At 44.9% G+C, this 22212-nt stretch overlaps 1 protein-coding gene across 8 annotated transcripts; it reads right to left on the bottom strand.

Moving 5' to 3' along the window:
- Positions 1 to 5073: 5073 nt before the first annotated feature.
- On the bottom strand, positions 5074 to 20489 carry STEAP1 (STEAP family member 1). Of its 8 annotated transcripts, none has more exons than XM_005282405.4 (5): positions 19298 to 20489; positions 16011 to 16097; positions 11992 to 12504; positions 9997 to 10161; positions 5074 to 7309 (listed from the first exon to the last, which is right to left on the bottom strand). In XM_005282405.4, the coding sequence occupies exons 2-5, from the start codon at positions 16083 to 16085 to the stop codon at positions 7052 to 7054; spliced, it is 1011 nt and encodes a 336-aa protein (XP_005282462.2). In that variant the 5' UTR covers positions 16086 to 16097; positions 19298 to 20489; the 3' UTR covers positions 5074 to 7051. The 8 variants fall into 8 exon arrangements, with proteins under 8 accessions (XP_005282462.2, XP_042717231.2, XP_005282463.3 ...); XM_042861297.2 differs by lacking the exon at positions 19298 to 20489 and adding an exon at positions 18435 to 18776 and having other exon boundaries at positions 16011 to 16108; XM_005282406.4 differs by lacking the exon at positions 19298 to 20489 and adding an exon at positions 18424 to 18771.
- Between the last annotated feature and the right edge of the window lie 1723 nt (positions 20490 to 22212).

Below are 22212 nucleotides of genomic sequence, written 5' to 3'. Positions count from 1 at the left end.
AAGTTATGTAGTCAACAGGGCCGGCTCCAGGCACCAGCTTACCAAGCAGGTGCTTGGGGCGGCCTCTTCGGAGAGGGGCGGCACGTCCAGCTGTTCGGCGGCAATTCGGCAGACGATCCCTCACTCCTGCTCAGAGCGAAGGACCTCCCGCTGAATTACCGCTGCAGATCGCAATCGCGATCGTGGCGCTTTTTTTTTGTTTTTGTTTTTGTTTGGCTGCTTGGGGTGGCCAAAACCCTGGAGCCGGCCCTGGTAGTCAAAGTCTCCCAGGAAGACTGTGGTAGAGGAGGGACTTAAACCAAGGTATCCTGAGTCCCAGTCCAATGTCCTAACCACTGGATCATCCTTCCCCTCCTTTGAATTAAAGATTCCGGTTAGACAGAAAATCTGGATCTTGCACAATAAACAATAACCAGGAAATAATCTGTTTATAATTTGTTTTTTCTTTGTTGCTCATTAATGTAAGGGTTGCAACTGACCACAGCTAGGAATGGCTTTCATGGGTGCTATGCAAACTTCAGCTACCAGTGTACATTTCTGCTATTACCTTTGGCCAGTCAGAGAGAGCAAACCCTCAGATGTGCTCAAATGTCACAGTATATGTGGTGGGGATGTGAGGAAGATAAGCCTCTGCCTTAACAATAGACGGAGACCATCAAACTGATGTATACTTGTAACCTAAGCTAGGATTTCAACCAATTTCAGACATTGAAGTCAGCGGAGCTATTCTGATTTGCATCAGCTAAGAATCTTGCTCTATATGAATATCAAACGCACCTTGTGATAATATATTAGAGACACAAACTGTCACTACAACTTCATTTTCTTTACATACTTAAGGTGGGTCTTAATTGTAGCTTACTGACAATGCACCTGGATACATGCTGGAAAAATCAGATTCAGAGCTCTTGTAATCATTTTATATTCTGTCTCACCCTCTACAAAGCTATAACCTAGAGATTAAAAATAGGATATATCAACTGTAGTTTTAGGTAAGATAATTCCCCCACTGTTTTAAAAAGGATGAATATAAACTCGGAAGTGCTGTACAAATTACAGCTAGATAATTAAAAATGCACATTTTCAAGGATTTACTTCAACACTTTCTGAAGTGACTGTAGTGCTTGTGATATGTCCTGGTCTGATGTCCTGCAGACCAAGTCCTCCTTTAGTCTGTTTATCTGCAGAATATGGACAGTAGGGACAGAAGTTCCCTTGCATTGCTCAACTAATATACATTACACCTGAAATGGAGGGATCACTCTTGATGGCATGGAGAATATGGATACAGTAGTTTAATTTTCAGGCCCATTCAGTCATTGGCCTCTCTACTAACAGTGGTCCCAAGTGTTTTGGTGCTCTTTGTAATGTAAACCTGTGCATCAGAAATTGCACTAAGATAATTTCCTATGGATCACCAAAGACCCTTCAGGAATGACTTTTAGGACTTGGAAAAAATTTCAAAAGCACCTAAAATGACTTATGAGCATAGGTCCCATTTTCTAAAATGGCTTAGACACTTAGGACCAGATTTTAAAGGTATTTAGGATCTAACAAGCAGATAGGTGTCTAGTGGGATTTTCCAAAGGGCTTAGGCACCTAATTCCCATTGAAATCAAGTTTGAAGGGTTTGTATTGTTCCAATACTAGTATCATTGCAGACACAAAAATGGTGTGACACAGGGGGCTAAATTTCTTGAGACCTGTTTTAAAATTAATTTTAACTGAAACAAATTAATGCATTTACTTGTAAAGACTCAGAAGATTCATCTTGTGCCCTAAGTGTTGTAATTTTGGGGAGGATATGCTGTATTCTTCATGCATAATGAAGAAATAAATAGGAGTTAGGATGCTAAAGCCCCAGTGCAATTCACAAACCAGAGGAAGATAGGTGTTCCTCCATCTAACCTGCCTGCAGGGCCCGGTTTTGTAATTTTGCCTAATTCCACACAAAAAAGCTGGGTGTGGAGGACCTCCCTCATATCTTTTGGCCCAGAGTTTATGGTCCTCACCTGGGCAGTGGGAGACCCCCCACCTCAAGTCCACCCTCACCTAAGAGAGAGAAGGGATTGGAACAGAGATCTGTTACCTCTCCAGTGAGTGCCTTAACCACTGGGCTGTGGGATATTGTGTGGTGGGGCTTCCTCAATTTCTCCTGTTGAAGCTGTTCCACGTGGCTAAATAAAGAGTCATTGGGCCAAAGAGAGTGAGAGTGCAAACCTGCACAAGAATGACCTTGTAGTCCTGGTGGTTCCAGCACTCACCCGGGATGTGGAAGAACCAGGATCCAGTTCCCCTGTGCCAATGACTCTGTAACTAGTTCTCCACAGTGGAACAGCTTCCACAGGAGAGACTGAGGCAGTTCCACCTCAGAATATCCCACAACTCAGTGATTAGGACATTTACCAGAGAGGTAGCAGATTCCCATTCAAATCCTCTCTCTCTCTCAGACAACAGGAGGACTTGACTACAGGGTTTCCCACATCTCAGATGGGTACCTTCACCACTGGACTAAAAAGCAGGGAGCTGCTGCTTGCAAGAAATACCATAGGTGCTTCACTCCAGAAGTGGGTTCGTAGCTGAGAAGCCCACGCAGAGATAGGCATTGAACTCCTGGAGAATGGTGTGGCTTACAACACACCTCTCCCATTGGCTAGCTTAGGCAGGGAGACACCTAGCATGCTGGTTTTTGTGAATCACATTCTTAGGCACCTATCTTCCTCCATTCATTGCCTAGAAAGGCTGAGCACTCAACTTAGGCTTTGAGAATTCCAATGATTTTCTATGTACCTAAAAGTTAAGTGTGGTAACGCTGAGTGTTGCAACACCTAGATCCCAGCATGCATCTAGCCCTAAGTCACTTTTGAAAAATGGGAGTTAGGCTCCTAAGTCACATATCAGAGGGGTAGCCATGTTAGTCTGGATCTGTAAAAAGCAACAGAGAGTCCTGTGGCACCTTTAAGACTAACAGATGTATTGGAGCATAAGCTTTCGTGGGTGATGCTTATGTCACATAGGCATTTGAAAATGCAACCCTTTGTCTATATTGATAGTTCACTTTGTAGTCAGTCACTAATGTAGTTGTACCAGTTCAAGCCCCAAGTGTGAACAAGAAAACCCCCAATTTGCACTGATAGAGCTTACCATTACCAGTTCAAGTGTGGTTAAGATAACACAAGTGAAAAGCTTTCAACTCCATTACTAATCCCCTGAGCAATTCTGTTCACTACATGTGTACAATTGTATTATTAGGTTGCTCTTCATTTTTACAGACAGCACACTGGTTGCTTTAAAAGACTTTTTTAAAGCATGCGTTTAATCCATCTCCTCTCCGTAGCTTTCAACAATCAAGGGTCAGGTTCTGCTTAGATCTGTGTGTCGCAATGCCTGGTTACCCTCAGAACTGTTTATTTCAACTCTGTGTCAAAGGTTCTGATTCCACTGTCAGCTGTAAAACAATTAATCCAGAATGCAACACAACTGGAAAGTGCTCCGAACCAAATTCTTTTAAAGAAGAAGCAAACCAGGGCTGCTCCTGCAAAGAGCACAAGATGTTTAATAGATAATCATTCAAGATCAAATACTACCTTCTATTACATGGTGCACTGGGGGGCTTGCACTGTGTTACTAAGTCTATGACTACACTTTTGGCAGGCACTACAGGCGTAGCTACACATCACAGTGAAAGGCTTCGGTAACTCCCTTTCCTGCTGCTGGAGCCTTTTCCTGCTGCCCCAGTCTTTCACTGCAGTGGGGAAAGTCTCCGCCAGTAGGGAGGGAGGAGGACACTACACTACTACAAAAAGCAGTGTAGCCAGGAGAGGGACTGCTTGGGTGAGTAGAGAGCTGTGTAGGGTACATAGCCTGGGGGTGAGGCATGTAGAGCACTCCACTTACCTAAGCTGTGTCTCACTGTCTACACTGCTATTTATACCTGTGCTATGACTGAACTTGGCCCTAGGCATTCAGTTTGGTCAGGTTTTATGGTTACATCTTGAATATATAAAAGCAATTAGATTCCACGCACCCCCCATCACTACAATGGGAGAGGAAATTAGCATTTTTTATATTAAAAATACTAGTTGGTTTGTTGGGTAAAGGAAGGAGGTGAACTCAAAGTACTCTGCTACCCGTTATCTAATCTGGTAAACTGGTTCATATAGTTCTGTAGCATTGTTAGTAAACTATTTTACAGCATCTTGCTATGGAGTGCAGATAATACTTTGATTAAACAAATACCAGGAGCCATTGGTAGCTCCTAATCTATGTTCATGATAACATCCTCTCATTCATTTTATTTGTTTTAGTGATGGCACTCCAAGTGTTAATGTACTGATAATTGCATGCACCCTATTCCTAGAGTAAATAAGTCTGAAATGTTCTTGGACTCATATTGCACACTAGCATCCTTTGTTTAAATTCCTTAGACAACATCCATCACTATCTGGCACTACTGACTTTTATACACGACAGCTTGGCAGTGAGATTCCAGGAGGCTAGTGGGTTTAGAAACACTGAACATATTAAAATATATTTGTGTTTTAAACACCACAAGTACAGACCAGTCATGGCCACTAACAGTGTTATCCACTTTCTCTTTAGTCAGTGAAGTATCGAGGTAACCACTCCCTTATGTTTTGTATTAAAGCAACATATGAATATGCTTAATGCAAGATTTAAGTAGTGTAGTAGACTACAGTTACAAAAAGACAGGAAATGTAAAATATACTGTCCCTACAGCAATGTTAACTGGTCCATTAGTCTTGCTGTGTATGCTAGGTCCATTAATGTATAGTGGACTAATTAGTTTTAAGGTATACTGGATCCATGTATAATGTACACTAGATCCATTCCTTTTTTCCAATCATCAATTTTCTCCTGTTTCTGATTTGTAGAGGGTTTTTTGGGATCATTTTGCCACGTGCGTGCTGTGTGTCTGTTGTGTGTGGGCCAGTGAAGCAATTACAACTCTTATTTCATTGGTCCCAACAGGAGCCTGGCATCATCAGCACCAGTTCTGGGCTCCCTAGTCAGCCCAAACAGGAGAGTGGCAGTGATGGAGCGAACACTGGGTGAATAATGAAAAAAGTAGTCACTGCATAATTTATTTGAAAAATATCCTGACATTTGTCAAGTGAATTATTCAACTAATATTCAATCAGCTGTTGCTATCACAGAGAATGTGAGGATTCATTAGCTTTGATTAAAATTTCAGTAGAAGCAGAGTAAGTATATTCAGAATTGGTTTCATATTTTAAAAAGTAATGATCTCACCCAATCTAAACAAAATTCTCAATAAGGACTATGTCAATGCTAAGTTTCAAAGCGTTGTTTATTCTCTGACATTTCTCCCCCACTCCACCCTATTTGGTCAGAAGTGTCTAAAAGGGCTTAACTGAAAAATAAAATCACCCTTGGGTACAGAGTAAAGGTCAATCCTGCAAACACTTATGCATGATCTTAACTTTACTCATGTGAGTAGGATGACCAGATATCCCGATAAAATCAGGACTGTCCTGATATTTAACCCTTTGTCCCGCGTCCCGATCAATGTACGATTAGGACGCCATTTGTCCCAATCAGGGCCGGCTCCAGGTTTTCTGCTGCCCTAAGCGGCAAAAAAAAAAAAAAAAAAAAAGCTGCAGCAGCACAATTGCGCTGCTCCACTCTTCAACGGCAATTTGGCGGCGGGTCCTTCGCTCCGAGAGGCACTGAGGGACCCACCGCCAAATTGCCGCTGCCCTGGTATTGGCCGCCCCAAGCACCTGCTTCTTTAGCTGGTGCCTGGAGCCGGCCCTGGTCCCGATATTCAGGTAAGGAGGTGAGCGGGAGGGAGGTGCTGACTCCGTGGGTGCTCCAGGGGTGGAGCACCCACAGGGAAAAATTTCAGCCAAGCTCCCCCCTCCTCGCCTCCTTCTCCCTCTCTCCCCCCAGCGTACCGCATCCCTGCTCCTTCCCCCCTCCCAGCGCTTCCCGCCGCAGCACTTAGCACTTTCCAGGAGGAAGGAGGCGGGGCGGGGATGCGGCGCACTCAGGGGAGGAGATGAAGAAGAGGCAGGGCAGGGCGGGGACTTGGGGATAGGGGGCGGAGCGAGGGTGGATGCTTGGGCGGGAAGAGGCGGGGTGGTGGGCGAGCACCCATCTGGCAAAGGGGAAGTCGGTGCCGGAGAGGTGAGTGGAGGGCGGGGGGGATGAAGGGGGGGGGGGAGGGGAGAGTGAAGAAGCGAGCGAGCGGCGGGCGACCGGGGTAGGTGAGGAGGTGAGCGGTGGGTGGGGGACTGAGGAGGGATGCAGCAAACCAGCAGGGGATGAGGAAGGGCGCGGTGTGGGGGGGCCAAGCGGGGAGGGCGTGGGACCTGGGGCAGAGTGGGGGCGGAGCCTGGGAGGAGCAGGGGTGGACTGTGGGCAGGGCTGATGGCACCCCAATGTGTCCTGATATTTTAGTGTTGTGATCTGGTCACCCTACATATGAGCAGCCCCACTGAAGTCACTGAGAGGACTTACGTGAGTTAAGTTAAGCACATGTGTAAGTATGTGCTTGTTCCCACCAAAAGCATGGAAGAAATAAATAAAGAAGCAAATAGGGAAAAAAAAAAAAAAAAGAGGGGAAAAACAGTGACATGTGTTACCTTAAACATAGCAAGCACTGGGAAACACCCTCTATAGTATAAGAGTCAGATCTGCTTCTTTCAGATTGTTATCTTATTGACCTTCTGTAATCAACATATCAAGCAGTGATTTATGATTGCCTTTCCCTATGGCCGATGATAGTATTATTTATGGGAATGAAGAATTGGATTTTAAACAGCATAAGACTCAGAATAAAGAAATAAGCGAATGCCTCAGGACCCCAATTCAATCCACTGCCAGTAAAGGGTACTGCCTTAGCCCAGATCAGGTCAGAGGAGAACACAGATACCACACCCCCAAACAATAGTGGAAATGAAAAATACAAAAGAAGTATTTAACCAATGCATGCAAAAAAAACCCAACATGTGACCACAGAGCTCATTAAATCTATACATGGCAGCAGGATAAACACTCATTCAATCTACAGTCTGGAAGTCATCTGTGTTTTATTCATCTCTGTGTTAGCATCCCAACCGCATCTGATCTTCTGGATCTTCTTCCTAAGGCATGGGAGAAGCAGGACGCTTTTACAAAGCAGGACTATAATAGGAAGAAAAATGGCTATCATAAATGTAGGGGGTGTGTACCACACAAATTGGTTTACGTCAACCCATTTATTCCAGGCAAATACCAATGCGTGAATTGTGCATAGCAGCAAAGCTAAATACCCCATCTTGCTCTGGAAAGAGAAAAGAACACAAGTTTATTTTTTTTCCCAATAACAGTAAAAAATGTACTTTATTAGGCAGATGTTGTAAGCACTAAGGGCTTGATGCATAACCCACAAAAGTCACTGGGCTTTAGATCAGATCAAAAGACCATTAATTCAGTAACTCAATCCTAAACCCATCAAAGTAGTGGCAAAATTCTCCTCGACTTTAATGGGAGAAAGTTTGGGCACATTTTTGCAACTTTTCCCTAGAGCAGAAGTATAAATGAGATGTCAAGAGAGATGGGTGGTCTATGGTGCTACATACAAATCATACTTTCCTCAGAAGACATAGGTTCATTCTTGATATCAGCTTAGTTTCCCCACATGCCATTTGTATCCTGCGTTAGCAGGAGCATGGATGTGACTTGATGTTTTGTTAAGTCTTTCCCACCTCTTATTTCTATAAGTACAAAGTAAGATTTTTTTTTAAATTTCTTGCAAAGCGAATTATTACGATCAAGAACTTCTGATGTTCCATGCTATGAAAAAAAAAACCACCCCAATTTAATAACTGTAGAAGAGCTCAGTGCAGAAATAAATCCAGTGATGTCAGTGGGAGTTGATTTAGGATGCTCAGGGAATTCAGGATCGGGCCCGAAGAGAAAAAAGTACTAGCAGCAACACCGAGGAAACAAAAATTGTTTTTTTTTTAAATGTTACTTTTCATAGTAATCACTGGGAAATCATACACTGCACTTTCATGTTCTAGATATCCCTTCACATAATCAGATTGATAAATTATTTGTTTACAAAACTAATCTAGCATATTAGTGTTATTCTTCTGGTTAGATGGACTTCTTTACCTTGCTGCTGGTATGGGCTGGGTGACGCCTAGTTGAAGAAGAAGGTGGGCATAATTGCTGCCCTTTCATTTAGGACAGCATGAGAAGCTATTGAGCTCCTCTAGAGAACTGAGACGTTGAAACACTACGAGCATCACTCAAAACAAAGGCGGATGCAAGACAGGTCAGAAACAGAGCCACACAGGTGAAGAGGTTTCCACTGGATATTGTTTTAGTGGAGATGTGTGTGTCTGTGATAAAAGCAGGAGGGAAGAAAAAACACCACAGAAGCTGAGACACAAGCAGTAGAAGGCCAAGGGCACAGCCAGAACCAGCACTGTCTGGGAATGCGTCCTTGAGAGAGCTTTGGGGCTAAGTGCTGCCCGGAACTGAGAAAAACGAAACTGTCTCCTGCTATTTGATTCCTGCTGTGTTCAGGGAAACAGGACTTTATGTACATTCTTTGGAAATTAACAGAGTTGTATCAGAGAAACACTGTAGTATCTGATTTCTCCTCTACAGAAACAACCCTCTAGATCCTGAATCTTGGCTTACTGGTTGGGTCAAAAAGGGATAACAGTACTTTAATATGAATACCCAAAATTGTGAGGTAGAGGCCCCTCTTCACTACCTTCCCCCAGCTACTCTCTATATATCTGAGAATGTTCACCACAACTGACTTCATCTCAAGTTACAGTATATATGATTCCCCCATCATAGCACTGTCAGGAGATACTCATTGATGACCTAATGCAAAGTGCTTAATAGGTCATCAAACTTTCATGTTTAGGTGCTCAGGGCCTGATTCAACCACTCTTCTAAACTAGTTTTACACTGACTTCAGGGGAGTCTTTTAAAATTAACACTAATGTAAGTTAGAGGAAAACTCCAGCTCCTCAAACTGACGCCTAGGTGGCTGAAGCAAGCACATGTGGATGCTGAGATTGGTACATGTGTAGGATTGCTTGGGTGTACCTATGGGCAGAATTTGACCCCTTACTTTTTCAACTAGGTTCCTTTGCTTTGAATTTTGTGCTGGAGAGGGAGAGTGAAAGCCTATGTTTATGGTAAGAACCTGATCCTTGCCCTCCCTTCCATCAGCTTTGTGCTGCTCAGGCACATCAGGGCATGTCTGGGCCAGTAGGAATGGGCCAAGTTATTTCTGAAATGCCTTTTATGTCAATGATACTTGGCCAATAGAATGATCCCAAAGTGACCATCACTGTCAGTGGCCAGCCCCTGGATTAGTGGAGCAGAAAGGTGGCCTTTCCCCCTACCTTGTCTCCTATACTGAATGCAAGTTGGCTTGGTCCCAAGGATCTGGCCTTAATGGTTTGATTTAGGATGTGGCAGTACAAATGCATCTCCGCTGCCCTGCCAACGTACCTTGATCCTGTTCTGGACTCAAAAGAATCTCATGTTAACACCCTTCTAATACTTGACTTTATGATCAAGCCTCGAACAAAGGTGCAAATTGTGGGGGTGTTTTTTGTGATGGACTGCACTGAGTCCAGAGTCTCATTTCTCATGCGGTAGGTCATGGAACAGCCATCTGATTTTTTATAACCAAGACTGTCAAGTTGGTGATATCTGAACTAGTGTCCTACAGGTGTGGGGATACTCCTTGTCATTAACAATCTCTAATCCTCAACAACATTGTAGCCTATCAATATGTCAATCTTTTTTTGCCAAATAGCAAAGTAGACTGTTTATTGCAAAGCAATTGGCAAAGGACACCGAGTAAATTTTCAGACTGGTTTCCATGAACACTGTATGGTCTGATATTTTAGAGAAAGGCTATTACTGCTGATCTTAATTTATAATGTAAAATCCTCCAAGAGCGCACAGATCACATGTAATGTTTATGTGTACCTGAATACAGTGGAACTCTCTCCAGGTCAAAGAATGGCTGACAGATGGAATTGATGTTACTGCCAGTATGGCCAGCAGAGCTAGTCCCAGAATCCCTAGAGACACATAAATCTCCATTCTCCAGACATCATGTTCAATCCAGGCATTTTCCTTTTTTTGCTTGACCTGCCAAAAGAACATTACATTTAAAGTGACAGACTGACACAGGACCTTGCTGTTCCCAAGAATTGTAGCTATTTACATTAGAGTCATTTAGCCATGAGCCAAGAGAAATACTGGGCTTTGTTTTCACTCTCTTTCTTTTGCTTTTGCCCTACAAGTGAGAACACAGCTGAGTCTCTGCATTTAACTGTTAGGTTATTTACTTCTGATGACAAAGGTTGCATCAGTCTATGCTGAAGAAAAATCAGCTAGATTGAGAAGTGTTTACTGACTTGAGAAATGCCTTGACCCAGAGGAGACTTTTCCTGCAGCCTTCACAGCAGGGGAATCTTTATTCTTTCACAAACAAAATTCCACCTATGGCTAAACACCATATTTGGAAGATTCTAACAGGAAATATATTAACCTGGACTATTTTAAGGGGCTAATCAGCAGGCATTCCCATTACTTTGTTATCCTGCCAGGATAGCTATTTAGCTCTAAGAATTACACTTGGCCCATTGAGCTGCCCTGAAAACAATGGTCTGTACAGAGGAAAGGATTAGACTTCAGAGGACCTTGATCCTCCAGGTTATTCTAATTTATGGCTGCCTGTAACAGCCCTTAAGAGGCCAATGCATCAGGTAGGGATCATCACAATGCAGTGTGCTCCAGTCACAGTCATTCTAGCCTGACATGGCACCAGGACACTCTATACCGGGTGGGCTGCGAGTGGCTTAGCAGCACTATACTACCTGGGGATACTCTAATGCCAGGGAAATTCCCAGCAGGCCATTCAGGTCAGTTTTTTGTAAATTCTGGAGCAAAGAGCTTGTGCATGTGCAGAATTCTCAAGAAGCTGAAAGCACCCTACCCTCTTTGAGTCAAACACATCTATGCTCATAGGAGCCGACTCCGGGAAAAATTAGTGGGTGCAGCCAAGCTCCCCTCACTCCCCCCCCCCCCCCGAGCGCGTCGTGTCCCCACTCCTCCGCCTACTCCCAGTGTTTCCTGCCTGGCTGCCGCCAAACAGCTGTTTGGTGGCGTTAGCATGCTCTGGGGCAGGGGGGAGGGAGGAGGGAGGAGCGGAACATCACGCGCTCAGGGGAGGAGGCGGGGAAGAGGCAGGGCTGGGGATTTGGGGAAGGAGTTGGAATGGGGGCAGGGAGGGGGCGAAGACTTTGGGGAAGGGTTGGAATGGGCAGGGCAGGGGTGGGAAGAGGTGGGGCAAGGGCAGGGCCTCATGGAAAGGGTGGCATGGGGGCAGGGGCAGAGGGAGGGTTGAGCACCCAGGGGAAAGTGGGGAAGTCGGCACTTATGTCTACGACAGCGGAAAGCTGAAATAGGACTTTAAGACTAACACCACTTCATACTTATTTATTACTTATAGGACAATGGCAAATCGGGATTAGCACAGGAGCTGTATAGATAGGAAGACAGTCAGATGAGGATCTCAAAGTACTTTACAAACAACTAATTACCTCTGAGGCAGGTATGATTGTAGCTGTTTTATGGAGGGCTAATCTCAAGCCCACACAGGGGAACTGACTTGCTCAAGAGTATGCAGATTCATTGGCAGACCCATGATTGACACCTGGAGGATGGGACTCTTAGTTCCAGGCTTTAGCAATCAGATTCTGCTTTCTCACTTTAACATACCCTGGCCTGTTAAATGAAGCAATATATACTTTGTGGGTCAGCCCATTGGTTTTTAAACAAAGAGCTTTGTGGCGGCTGCTCAGATTCAAATGAAAATCTTTCTCCTCACAGGCTTCTCTGCGTGAGTTGAGTAGATGTGAGATCAGGACTCTGTCAATAAAGAAGTTTTAGTTCGATATTTGGACCCAATCATACCTGTTGGTACGCCCAGTTCAACAGCTTGTATCTGTAAGATCTCCTCATTGGGTAGCACAAGCTATAGCATGCATGCATTGAGGCAAAGAAAAAACTGAGAAGGCCGAGTTGCTTTCTTGATAACATCCACCCATTCAACCACTGTGGAAATCGTTTGTACTTGGTCCCATAGTGGAGCTGGAAACCTGCAGCTAATATCCCTGGTAAATAAACCAGTGCAAGAAGAGTGATTGAAACCACTGGTAAAACTTTGTTTATGACCAGGATTGGAATTTTATAGAAAGTGTTTTCATTAGTAGTGACAAAAGGGTGGACAACATCTCTCAGAAAAGTATAGATAAATATTAGCAATGAGGCTATAGATGCTATCTTCAGTGGCAAGTGCCATTTGGGGAAGAGATCTTGCTTGCAGTATTGATCTGAAGGGTATTCAAACTCATCAAAATGATGTGTTTGATGTAAATGAAAAAACGCAACCTCTTCGTGGGTGTAGGTGACTTGCAAATCCGTATTCTGAAAAGGATAAAAAGAAAAAAAATGTGTCAAGTTTAAGAGGAAATTAAAGAATCCATCAATCATGTTAGACTCCTGCATTATTGCCCTTTCACCATATGTTTCCCTTACATTATACAAAACAGTAACATAATAGCTATCAAAAACGAGACAGCTCAAACATGTGAGGTTTCAACTCTCCGATACTTAGGTACTTAGCTGATCTGTGCTGAGGCAATTTAAATCTAGATTTCTGGTTCCCTATTCATCCTCTAAGGTGGCTTCTGAATAGATTTTCACTCCAGGAAGTTAACTACCACAAGAGAAGATTTCATTATGACCTCTTCTGATAAGAGGAATAAATTTCAAGACACAGATTAATAATGTAACCCAAATAACGCACATGGCAATGGAAGCCAGAGATTGTATAATACAACATTCTAGTCAGCCAGTGATATTTTAACTGCATTTACAGGAGAAATTGAATTTTTTTTGATTGATGGTTCACAGACAGTAGAAATCAGAGAGCTAGGAGTACACATCAGCCCACTCCATGCTTGAGTCCCCTTCTTCCTCACCAGATACACACAAGAGCTAATAGTTTTCTGCCTCATTTTCCCCTTCACAAATGATGTGAAATTAGATCATCTCAACTACAAAATTTAATTTTCTTCTGCCAGGTAGGCATGGCTTGATTGACTCTTGCTGAAGTTGGTGACAAAACTCTCATTGACTTTGGTGGGAGCAGAATTAGGCCAGAACTTCAGCATAACACTATAGCATGCATTACAGTCAGTGAATTTAAAGATTGTCCTGTGGTTATTAACTCTTGGAGAGGGAAACAGATTAGAATTTATGTTTTCCTTTTATATCTATGCAATAATGGGATGCTGGTAAAAGTTTTTCTGGGGGTGAGGAATTGCATTTATTCTTCACAATCCAAAAGGAGTGTTCCCTTCATAATCCTGTAAAAATAAAATAAAGCTTCAAATAAGCAGAAATGGTTCCGTTTGAAGACATCTCACTTGACATATGTCCAGAACTCAGTGAAGAAAAGTCTCTGTATTTTTTGGGAAAAAATAATTAGCGACTGTAATTTGGAAGTTCTAAATCTGCCTCACGTTAGGACATTGGAGGACTCCCAAACACAGGCACTAACTTTCTTCTTTCCGGGTGGGTGGTTCACCCCTGCTTCGCCCAGAGTCCCTGCCCCACTCTGCTCCTTCCCCCAAGGCCCCACTCTTGCTCTGCCTCTTCCTGCCTCCTCTCCACCCCCTCCCCCGAGCGTGCCCTGCCCTCACTCCACCTCTTCCCACCCTGCTCCGACCCCTTCCCCCCAGCGCCTCCTGCCTGCCGCTGAAGAGCTGATCAGCAGCAGGCACTGGGGGAAGAGGCAGAGCAGGGGGAGAAGGGGGCCCGCCGAGCAGCTGACTGGCGGGTGGCTGGTGGGTGCTGACCACCCACTATTTTTTAGCATGGGTGTTCCAGCCCCGGAGCACCCATGGAATCAGTGCCTATTCTCCCAAAGCAGGTTCAGGGCTGTCATCCAGCATCATTCTCAAGAACCAAACTGCTCCATATGATAAGTCAGAGGGGGAAATTCAGAGATGATGTGCAAAAGGGGGCAGCATGTAGCTCATTGGTAATTGGGTGCGAGTCTCCACTTCAAGCTGGGAGTGTAATTTCCAGCTCAAGGAGACATACCTGTGCTAGCTATGATTGAGTAAGCACGCTAAAAATAGAATGTGGTCCCAGTGGCGTGAGTGATTGGTTGAGCAGCAGGAAGGGTAGCCAGCCTGAGTAGGTAACTGTCCGAGACCACATGCACATACCTGGGGAAGTTAGCTCCTCCTGCCGCCACAGCTACATTCTATTTTTAGCATGCTAGCTCCATCAGAGCTAGCGAGGGTATGTCTCGTTGAGCTGGGAATTCCACACCCAGCTCGAAGTGCAGGCATACCCTAAGGCTTTGTCTTCACTGACAGAATAGTATTTGGGTTTTTGACAGCGAGATAACAAGTGTGCATAGTGATCTCGCTGTAAAATCCTAAGTGGAGACAAGGTACTCACAATGGTTACTGCATGACAGCGAGGTGAAATCAGCCCTCCTCTGCGGTTTGACCTAGTTTACCTTATGCCTTGTCTCCAGTAGGTTTTACACTAGGACAGCTAACATGCTAGTTATGCCATAGTAAAAGCATAGCTTGTCTGTCTATGATGACAGACTCCATTAGATGCACTCAGGCTAGGGGTAACCTTACGCTGCAATCGGAAGTGTGACTCTAGCTCAGGTAGACATACCCGTGCTAGCTTTAATCTAGCTAGCATGGCTAAAAACATAAGTGTAGATGTAGCAGCTCAGGATTCAGCACGGGATATACAAGTCCGCTGGGATCCTTGAGTACCTACTCCCATCACTAGCCCATGCTGCCACATCTACACTGATACTTTTAGCAATGACAGTATGAGTAAAGCCAGCGTGGCTATGTCTGCCTGAGCTGCAATCGCATCTTGGATTGCAGTGCAGACATTCCGTAAGCAGCTCTAGAGGGTGAGCAGAGGCAGGCTGAACTGGTGTAACATACATGCGGAGAGGACTGAAGATGGGGTAAATTATACGCACTAAAATTCATCTGTGAACTTGGCCCAGAGGTTCTAACCTTTTGAAGAAGTGGTTTGAAAGGCCTAATTCAATGATAAGGGATAGCTACCCTCAGGATAAGGAATTAGTTCTGTGACTCAGCACCTACTGAGGCTCTCGGGGATGGGCGGGCACAAGCCTGCCCACATCTAAATGCCCCTCCCCCTAGCCTAAGGGGAGGAGCTACTTGATCCAGGCGTCAAGATTTGGGGGGGGGGGGGGGGGGAACAAATGAAAAATCCAGGCAAGGGAGTGAGGGTCACAGGGTTAAAAGCAGGGAGCCAGAGGCAGACCCTGAGCAGAGAACCCTGGACTGTGCCCACTGCTTCTCAAAGTCATCCAGGGAGCCAGTGGACACGGCCCAGAGGAACTCTGCCCAGATACATGACTTTAGGCAGGTTCAGAAATAGGCCCCACAGTCGCAGAGCACTTCCCAGTTCAGCTTCCTCCTGCAGAGGCAAATTTCTGCTGGAAAAGATTTTTTTTGTGCTTTTCTTTTGGGGCAGTGAGGAAGACATAATGTTCATTGTGAGATGACTACTTTAAAAAGACTGTCTTTTAAAGGGGGAGTTCAAGGATTTCTTACTGGAATAAAATAATTTCTACTGGGCTTTGTTCAGCTAGTAGGGCACAACTCAAACCCCTTATGTAGCTCTGAATTGTGCCGCTACTCCACTGGCCCAAACTGTGTGTTTAAGCATGGTCTCGGACTACACAGAATGAAATGTCTTTATCTTTTTATCTCCTCATGACAATATTGTTACAAGACTTAAAGATGAGCTGATGAGATCCCCGTGTTATGGAAACAGTTAATTCTCTAGAACAACCGAGGTGCGAGATCAACCATTTGCATGATGCATATGAGCTTTTTTTATATGGATGTTACCGAATCGTTATGGTTTCCCGTATTTCTCCCAGGCTCCGGTTTCTGAACTTCATCCTGATCCATCCTGCTCTCCATTACAGAGGAACCCTGAAAAATAACTACAGGATGTAAGTCATCAAGTGCTCAAAGGCACTGCTGCAATTTTGTCACTTATTTTACTGAAATGCAGAAATGACCATATTTTTCATTTGCCATATGTTTGCAGGACCATTTGCCTCCTATGGAAGTGACACTCAGCCTGTGGCTTTAGAGTGGTGCATGCTTCCTTGGGGGCACTCATGGCTCTAACTGGAGTTCCTTGCATTTTTTCCTGATCCTAGGCAGAACGAGGATCATGAGACCACTCAGTTCTGTCTGAAACATTAAAGGCAGCATAGGTAAAGCTGAGCAAGTTGAATGGACTTGCGAAGATCATGTCAATCCATAACAGTGAGGTCAAGGTTTGGGGAAGAGATAAAATGGAAAGGGTCTGCAGCACTATCCTCTCTTGGTTTCAATGCTGCCATTCTAATAATCCTTTTTTGTACCACTTCACACAGATTTCCAAGAGCATGATGTGGATTGGAAAGATAGATGGGCAAGTGATATTCATGCATTAAGACATGCAGCTCTTATTCTGATACTACACATTCTAGAGATGAGAATCCCAACAATACCTGCCTGCTATTAAAGGCTTGTGATATTGTGGAGTATGGAGTGAAATTCACTATAATGGCTATCAGCTGGGATGACAGCTGTTGTTGCAAAAGTAATGATTAGAAGCCAATTTATCAGTTTTCTGGAAATAAAAACATTCCTAATAAGCAATACTGAAAAAAGAAACTGTGAGAATGAATGCATGTTCTCATCCAATGCAGCACATGTCTCAGCTGTGGAGCTGCATACAATGAATCATAGGGGACGGGTCATGAAAGTCCACTTGTTTTCTTGAGCCAGAATTAATGAAATAAAATATCTGCTGAATGTCCAATAATGAGATATTGGTTAGGAGGGTCCAAAATAGGAGACATTAATAATTCTACTCTGTGGTAAATGCTAAATGAATTGGCAAGAAGCAGCCACAACCAGTGCACCCACTGAGACAAAGAAAATTACATTTAAAAGTCCAGCTGTTGAGGAAATAGCTAAATAGAATTATGGCTAAGTAGATCATAACTATTATTGCATGACAAAAGTGTTGTAGTAAGTCCTTTCCTCACTGCACGTCGGCTCAACTTCCCACCTTCTACAGTGAAGCAGTAAAATCATTTAAAACTATAAGGGACAAGCTCCTGCTGTTGAATATAATGTTTGCTGTCCACTTTGAGCTCAGCTGGTAAACCAAATGATATTTTTCCTTCTGATGTGACCATTCCATTTTGTAACATGAAAAGCTGACTCAGAATTATGCTAAATAAATAAACTAAGGTCCAAAATCTGCAGCCCTCACTCAAGAAAAGCTACCTATGAAGACTATGGGAGATTTTACGGAGTAAGGACTGCAGGACTTGGCCTTATGAGAAGAGACATAATAAACATGATTAGAACCTACTGTGGGAGTTGCATCTGAAAACCTGTTATTATATTTGCAAAATTACAGCATAGGTATCAAGAACCAAAAGTTTTTCTTTTAAAGAACTCTGCATTGTTTGGACATATGCACACAGTTTCTAAAAAAAGAACTTTCCACATTTGCATTTAGCAAAGCTTTCGTTCTGAACTTTGTGGAAGAACTATTGAGAAACACACAGTATTTGGAACAGTTAAAGTATTGTTGTGGGTTTCCTCTCTACAGTCAGAATGGGATTAGATCTTCTCCAGGTTTTGAGACGTTGTCCCTAAAAAGCGACCCAGGTGAGGATGTATGACAATCCGTGAACAAGCATTGTTCTTCACAGAACTAGTCTAAAGTCTGTTCCAATCAACCAACCCAGCGGGGTGGAAGTCAGACTCGCAGGCACAGGAAATATGAATAAGCTGCTGTTTACTACAAACGGGAGCCTTGTCTGGAAACATTTCCCCAGGACTCGGGCGACTTCTGTACAGGCAGCTCAGATTAAAGCCTGGGAAACTAAACCAAACAAGACTTTGTCACCCTGAGTCTGGGGTTTACTCCCCTCCCGTTGTGGACTGTAAAACTAGTTCTTACAGCGATTTCTGAGTCACCAGTTGCAGGAAGGTACTAATTGAATTTGCCGCTGGAGTGGGGGAGGGCGAGGACTCCGGAGTGAAGTGAAGTTAGAGGTTGCTCTCCAGGACTCCTCCTGCTCCCGTTGTAACGGGTCTCCCGAAAGCCCACCAGTGGCTCGGCTCAGTAAGTATTTGATTAATCAGGGCAAGGCAGGAGAAAGCGAATCGATTGCTGCTATTTGTCTGCGTGAACGTAAAACGCGGGGCTGTTAGAAAACGCAGAGATTAAACTGAAGTTACTTACAAACTTTCTACCTCGGTTTAGGTCTCCAGGCTCAGGACAGGGTGAGATTCCAAGGCGCGCTGGCGCAGCCCACACGCGACCTTGCAAGTCTGATGCCCAGACTTCAGCCTGCCCATCGTCCCTCCCTCCTTCCTTCCAGCCCCGCCTTTTGCATCCATCCATCCGACTCCACCCCGTCTCCGCTGGGGCTGGGTGAAAACTGGATTTGCCAGAATCCTGTTGATTTTCGTCCACACAGCCCTCAAATTGTAAGGGCTAACTAGAGATCAGGTTTCACTGCGCCTTCTGCACCAAAAAACTCTAGGCCCATGCTGCTCCGGTACAGAAATCTCCGGATCCGGCAGCTGGAGTTTTCTGGATCCAACCACGTTTGGCTCCACCCTCAAATTCTAATGTGTGAAGAGGGGACACATGTAGCTGCTCCTCTCACCCCAAAGCCGTTCAGTGCCCAACGCATCCTGGCACATCAGTGCCACCACCAATCCATGGATCTGGTATCTGGATCCGCGGGATCCAGCCAATTTTTGGCTCCCACCCTGCAAATTGTACTGCTTAGACCGAAGGCGAGACATCCCACTGCATCCTAGCGCAACAGTGGCGCAAAAAGCCGGAGCTAGCGCCCCAGATCCTGCCAGTTTGGGGCCCTAACTCCCCCCAATTTCCCAGCCTAAATAGAGAGCATAACATGCCTCACCTCAATTGCACATTCAATTCCGAGCTCCCTCCCCTAACCCCGCTGCCAGCCAAACCCGTCTCCTTCTTGCTGACAAACAGCACTTCTGCAGCCCTGTCTCTACTAACGTAACCCTCACGACCAAAGTCTGCCCTGATCTTGCCCCTTTTATCTGTGGCAATTCTGACAAAGTTGACCCACCTTGGAGATGCATTCAGAACACTAGCTCCGGACTGTGTTCACACTAGTACTGTGGATTATCTTGTCGGCATTTGGGAAGTTACTGCCATTGATACAAAACGTTATTCGCCTCTCGCACTTGCTGTCAGAGTAAATCGCCTGTGCCTCGGGCTGCACTCGGATTTAGAGGAGGTTTGCTAATGTAACTCAGTCTCATTTGGTTGTTTAATTCGAAGTACTTGACTCCACGCCTTTGATTTGGTGTAGATCTACATAGCACAAGTTCGTCCACGCTGAGCCATGTGTCTGGCAGCAGATAAGAGATTGCCTGTGGATATAATTTTCTTCTCCTTTCGTGCTCTTTGTCACGCTTTAAAAATTTCTGTCAGGGTGACATCTAGCGGTAGGAACATGAGGGGAAGCACATGACTGCTTTAATCAGCGACAGCTAAGGGTAGTGTTATATGTAGAGAGATCTGGCTCAGTCTTTATATAAATATTAAGGTCCAAAGGCGGTCATGCTTCCATAGAGATCAATGGCAAAACTCTCACTAGAAATTCTTAATTGACTAGTTTAGTGGTATCTGGGCTACATTTGCTAAGTTACTTATAACATGACTAATATTGTTAAGCTGGGGGTTAGGTAATCATACCATCTCATTGAAATTGTTGATTATGACAGCCAACTTCCATTCAGGCTGAACAAGGAAACAATTAAGTGTCCTTTTGTTTAGTGAAAGGTAAAACAATGGAAAACCAGTACCAAAGGGCTAGACTGCTTGCAAACCTGGGCAGTGGCTAGACCATGCAGTCCACGATGTGTCCCAGGATTCTAATAACATCAGGGTGGAAGGATTGATTTGATTACAGCTGTGTGTTTGTATGCAGGGGTGTCAAAGGGTGTACCTGCTCTGTAGTAATCCCTTCTAGCCCAGCCTGGCTCAAGAGCACCTGCCTCAGTTTCCCTTCCACTCAGAGTCCCTTAAAAAGTCCATGCAAGCCAGATATTCAAAACATTTTCCTTTCTTGAGTCCAATTTATTAAGTCCTATACAGTCTTTCAAAAGAAAACAAACTTAGAAAGCCTTCATCCCCTTTTCAGCTAGGCCCAGCTCCTCCTCCCCAAGAACACAGCTTCCTTCTCCTCCCCAGCACCTCTAGCCTAAAGATTAGCCTTCTCCACAGGCCTTCCCTCCTGATATCTTCTCCCTACTGATTCAGGGCCCTTCAGGAACTGTCTTACTCCCTACATTGTCTGCAGGCAATTGCTAACAGCTAGCAACAGCTGTGTCCCCCTTTACAAGGTCCAGGTGCCTTCCTGTAACCCTATTGGGCAGCAGGTAATCAGTCCAGATGCACAGGTCTTAAAGGGACCAGCCCCTCTGTGATGGAGGAGAGAAGCAGCAGATAGTGAAGGTAACAAGCAAGCAAAGACAGTGAAAGATGCACATGTAGCATGATCCTGAGAAAAACTAAGCAAGGGTGCTTCTGGGTAGAGTGCTAGCTGAAAGAGACTTGGGATGGGGGGAAAGGAACTGTCTCCTGCTGTTTGATTCCTATTGAGTCAGGGAAACAGGACTTTAAGTACAGGAATTATGAAGCCACTCTAAAAATGTTTGTTGCCCCTGTCTTCTGCTAACTTGCCTGGCTAGGGCTATCTGGTAAACTACACTGTTTAGGAATGGCTTGCTATTTTCACCATATTTTAGCATCAGGGGTATCCAAAAGCATGAGGTGAGACCACAACTCTAATCTGAGAGGTGGCAACTGAACCTCTCAAGGTAGAAGGGGTCCTTCATTCTTCATGGATCATGCAGTTCTTGGCCTCTCCGCTGAGTCTGCCAAATAGTGTGATGGGTGATGGGGAGTTTGTGATATGGGAGCTGGAATGGAGACCCACCAAACTCATCTTATATAGAGGCCATCAAACAGCCATTAGATTGGAGGGGGAAAAAAACTTCTAATCACTACATGAGCTTCACTGTATTCAGACTGGTCTAGTGGTGCCAAGCTCATTAGCAATGAGTTGAAGCATCCAGTTTCCCAAGAGGTGCTAATTTAGGAAGGGGATTTTATTCTACCTAAGTTCTTATACGGCGCTTGTCACCAGAGTATCTGAACATTAAGTGAGGTGACTATCACCTGTCACATGTGGTTTGTTCTCTCATCTTCTCTCCACTGGGAAAATTACACGTGCAGCAGAGTGGTGCTAGGGTTGCAGTTATTTCGCCATGTTCTTTGTTAGGTGTTTATATTAGAGAAGGCCAGGTTGAAGAAATGCACCTTGCTCTTGAAGTGGAAGGTGCAGGGCTGCCCAGAGGATTCAGGGGGCCTGGGGCAAAGCAATTTTGGGGGCCCCTTCCATAAAAAAAAGTAGTAACATGTATTTGGAAATGTAAAAAATAACCAGTGAAATACATTCAAAAATTAATTTTTAACAATTTGAAAATACACCAAATATATTATTTAAAAACATTAAATCCTTTAATGGTATGTATACATTTGAAATTACATAATGGGCTGTCGCTGGGTGATGGTGATGGTTGGTGCCAATGGGCTGTCGCTGCCTGGGGGTGGCGCTACTGTTGCGCAGGGCTGGGTGGGGAGCTGGGCTCTGGGTCGGGGGGTGCCTGGCTCAGAGGGGCTGGGCTCGGAGCTGGGATTCAGGGCTGGGGGGGGGGGGGGGTTGGGGAGTGCCCGGCTCAGAGGGGCTGGGCTCAGAGCTGTGGGTTGGAGGGTGCCCAGCTCTGAGGGGCTTACCATGCCGCTTACCCCCTCTCCCAGAGCCTCAGCGAGCCGCGTCCAGGAGCTCCTGCCACTTGGCCCGCCGGAGCTTGCAGCCCTGCCCCCTTACCACGCGGCTCCGAGCAGGAGGACCTCAGGCCCCGCCTGAGCCACGCTGCTGCAGCGCTGTCCAGGGCCACTCCTGGACGCGGC

Source organism: Chrysemys picta, chromosome 2, assembly GCF_011386835.1.
Source record: "Chrysemys picta bellii isolate R12L10 chromosome 2, ASM1138683v2, whole genome shotgun sequence".
NCBI lineage: Eukaryota > Metazoa > Chordata > Testudines > Emydidae > Chrysemys > Chrysemys picta.
Note: the sequence above shows the minus strand (reverse complement) of the source record. Positions and strands in the feature narration are given on the sequence as shown.

What these genes read in the sequence shown, in the direction of transcription:
- STEAP1 (XM_042861297.2), bottom strand. Translation starts at nt 18,585, where the DNA reads ATGGATGGATGCAAAAGGCGGGGCTGGAAGGAAGGAGGGAGGGACGAT. An exon ending in GCCTGGAGACCTAAACCGAG is followed by an intron (nt 16,109 to 18,434) that starts GTAGAAAGTTTG and finishes TACATCCTGTAG; the next exon opens with TTATTTTTCAGGGTTCCTCT. An exon ending in TGAACTGGGCGTACCAACAG is followed by an intron (nt 10,162 to 11,991) that starts GTATGATTGGGT and finishes TTCTTTTGGCAG; the next exon opens with GTCAAGCAAAAAAAGGAAAA.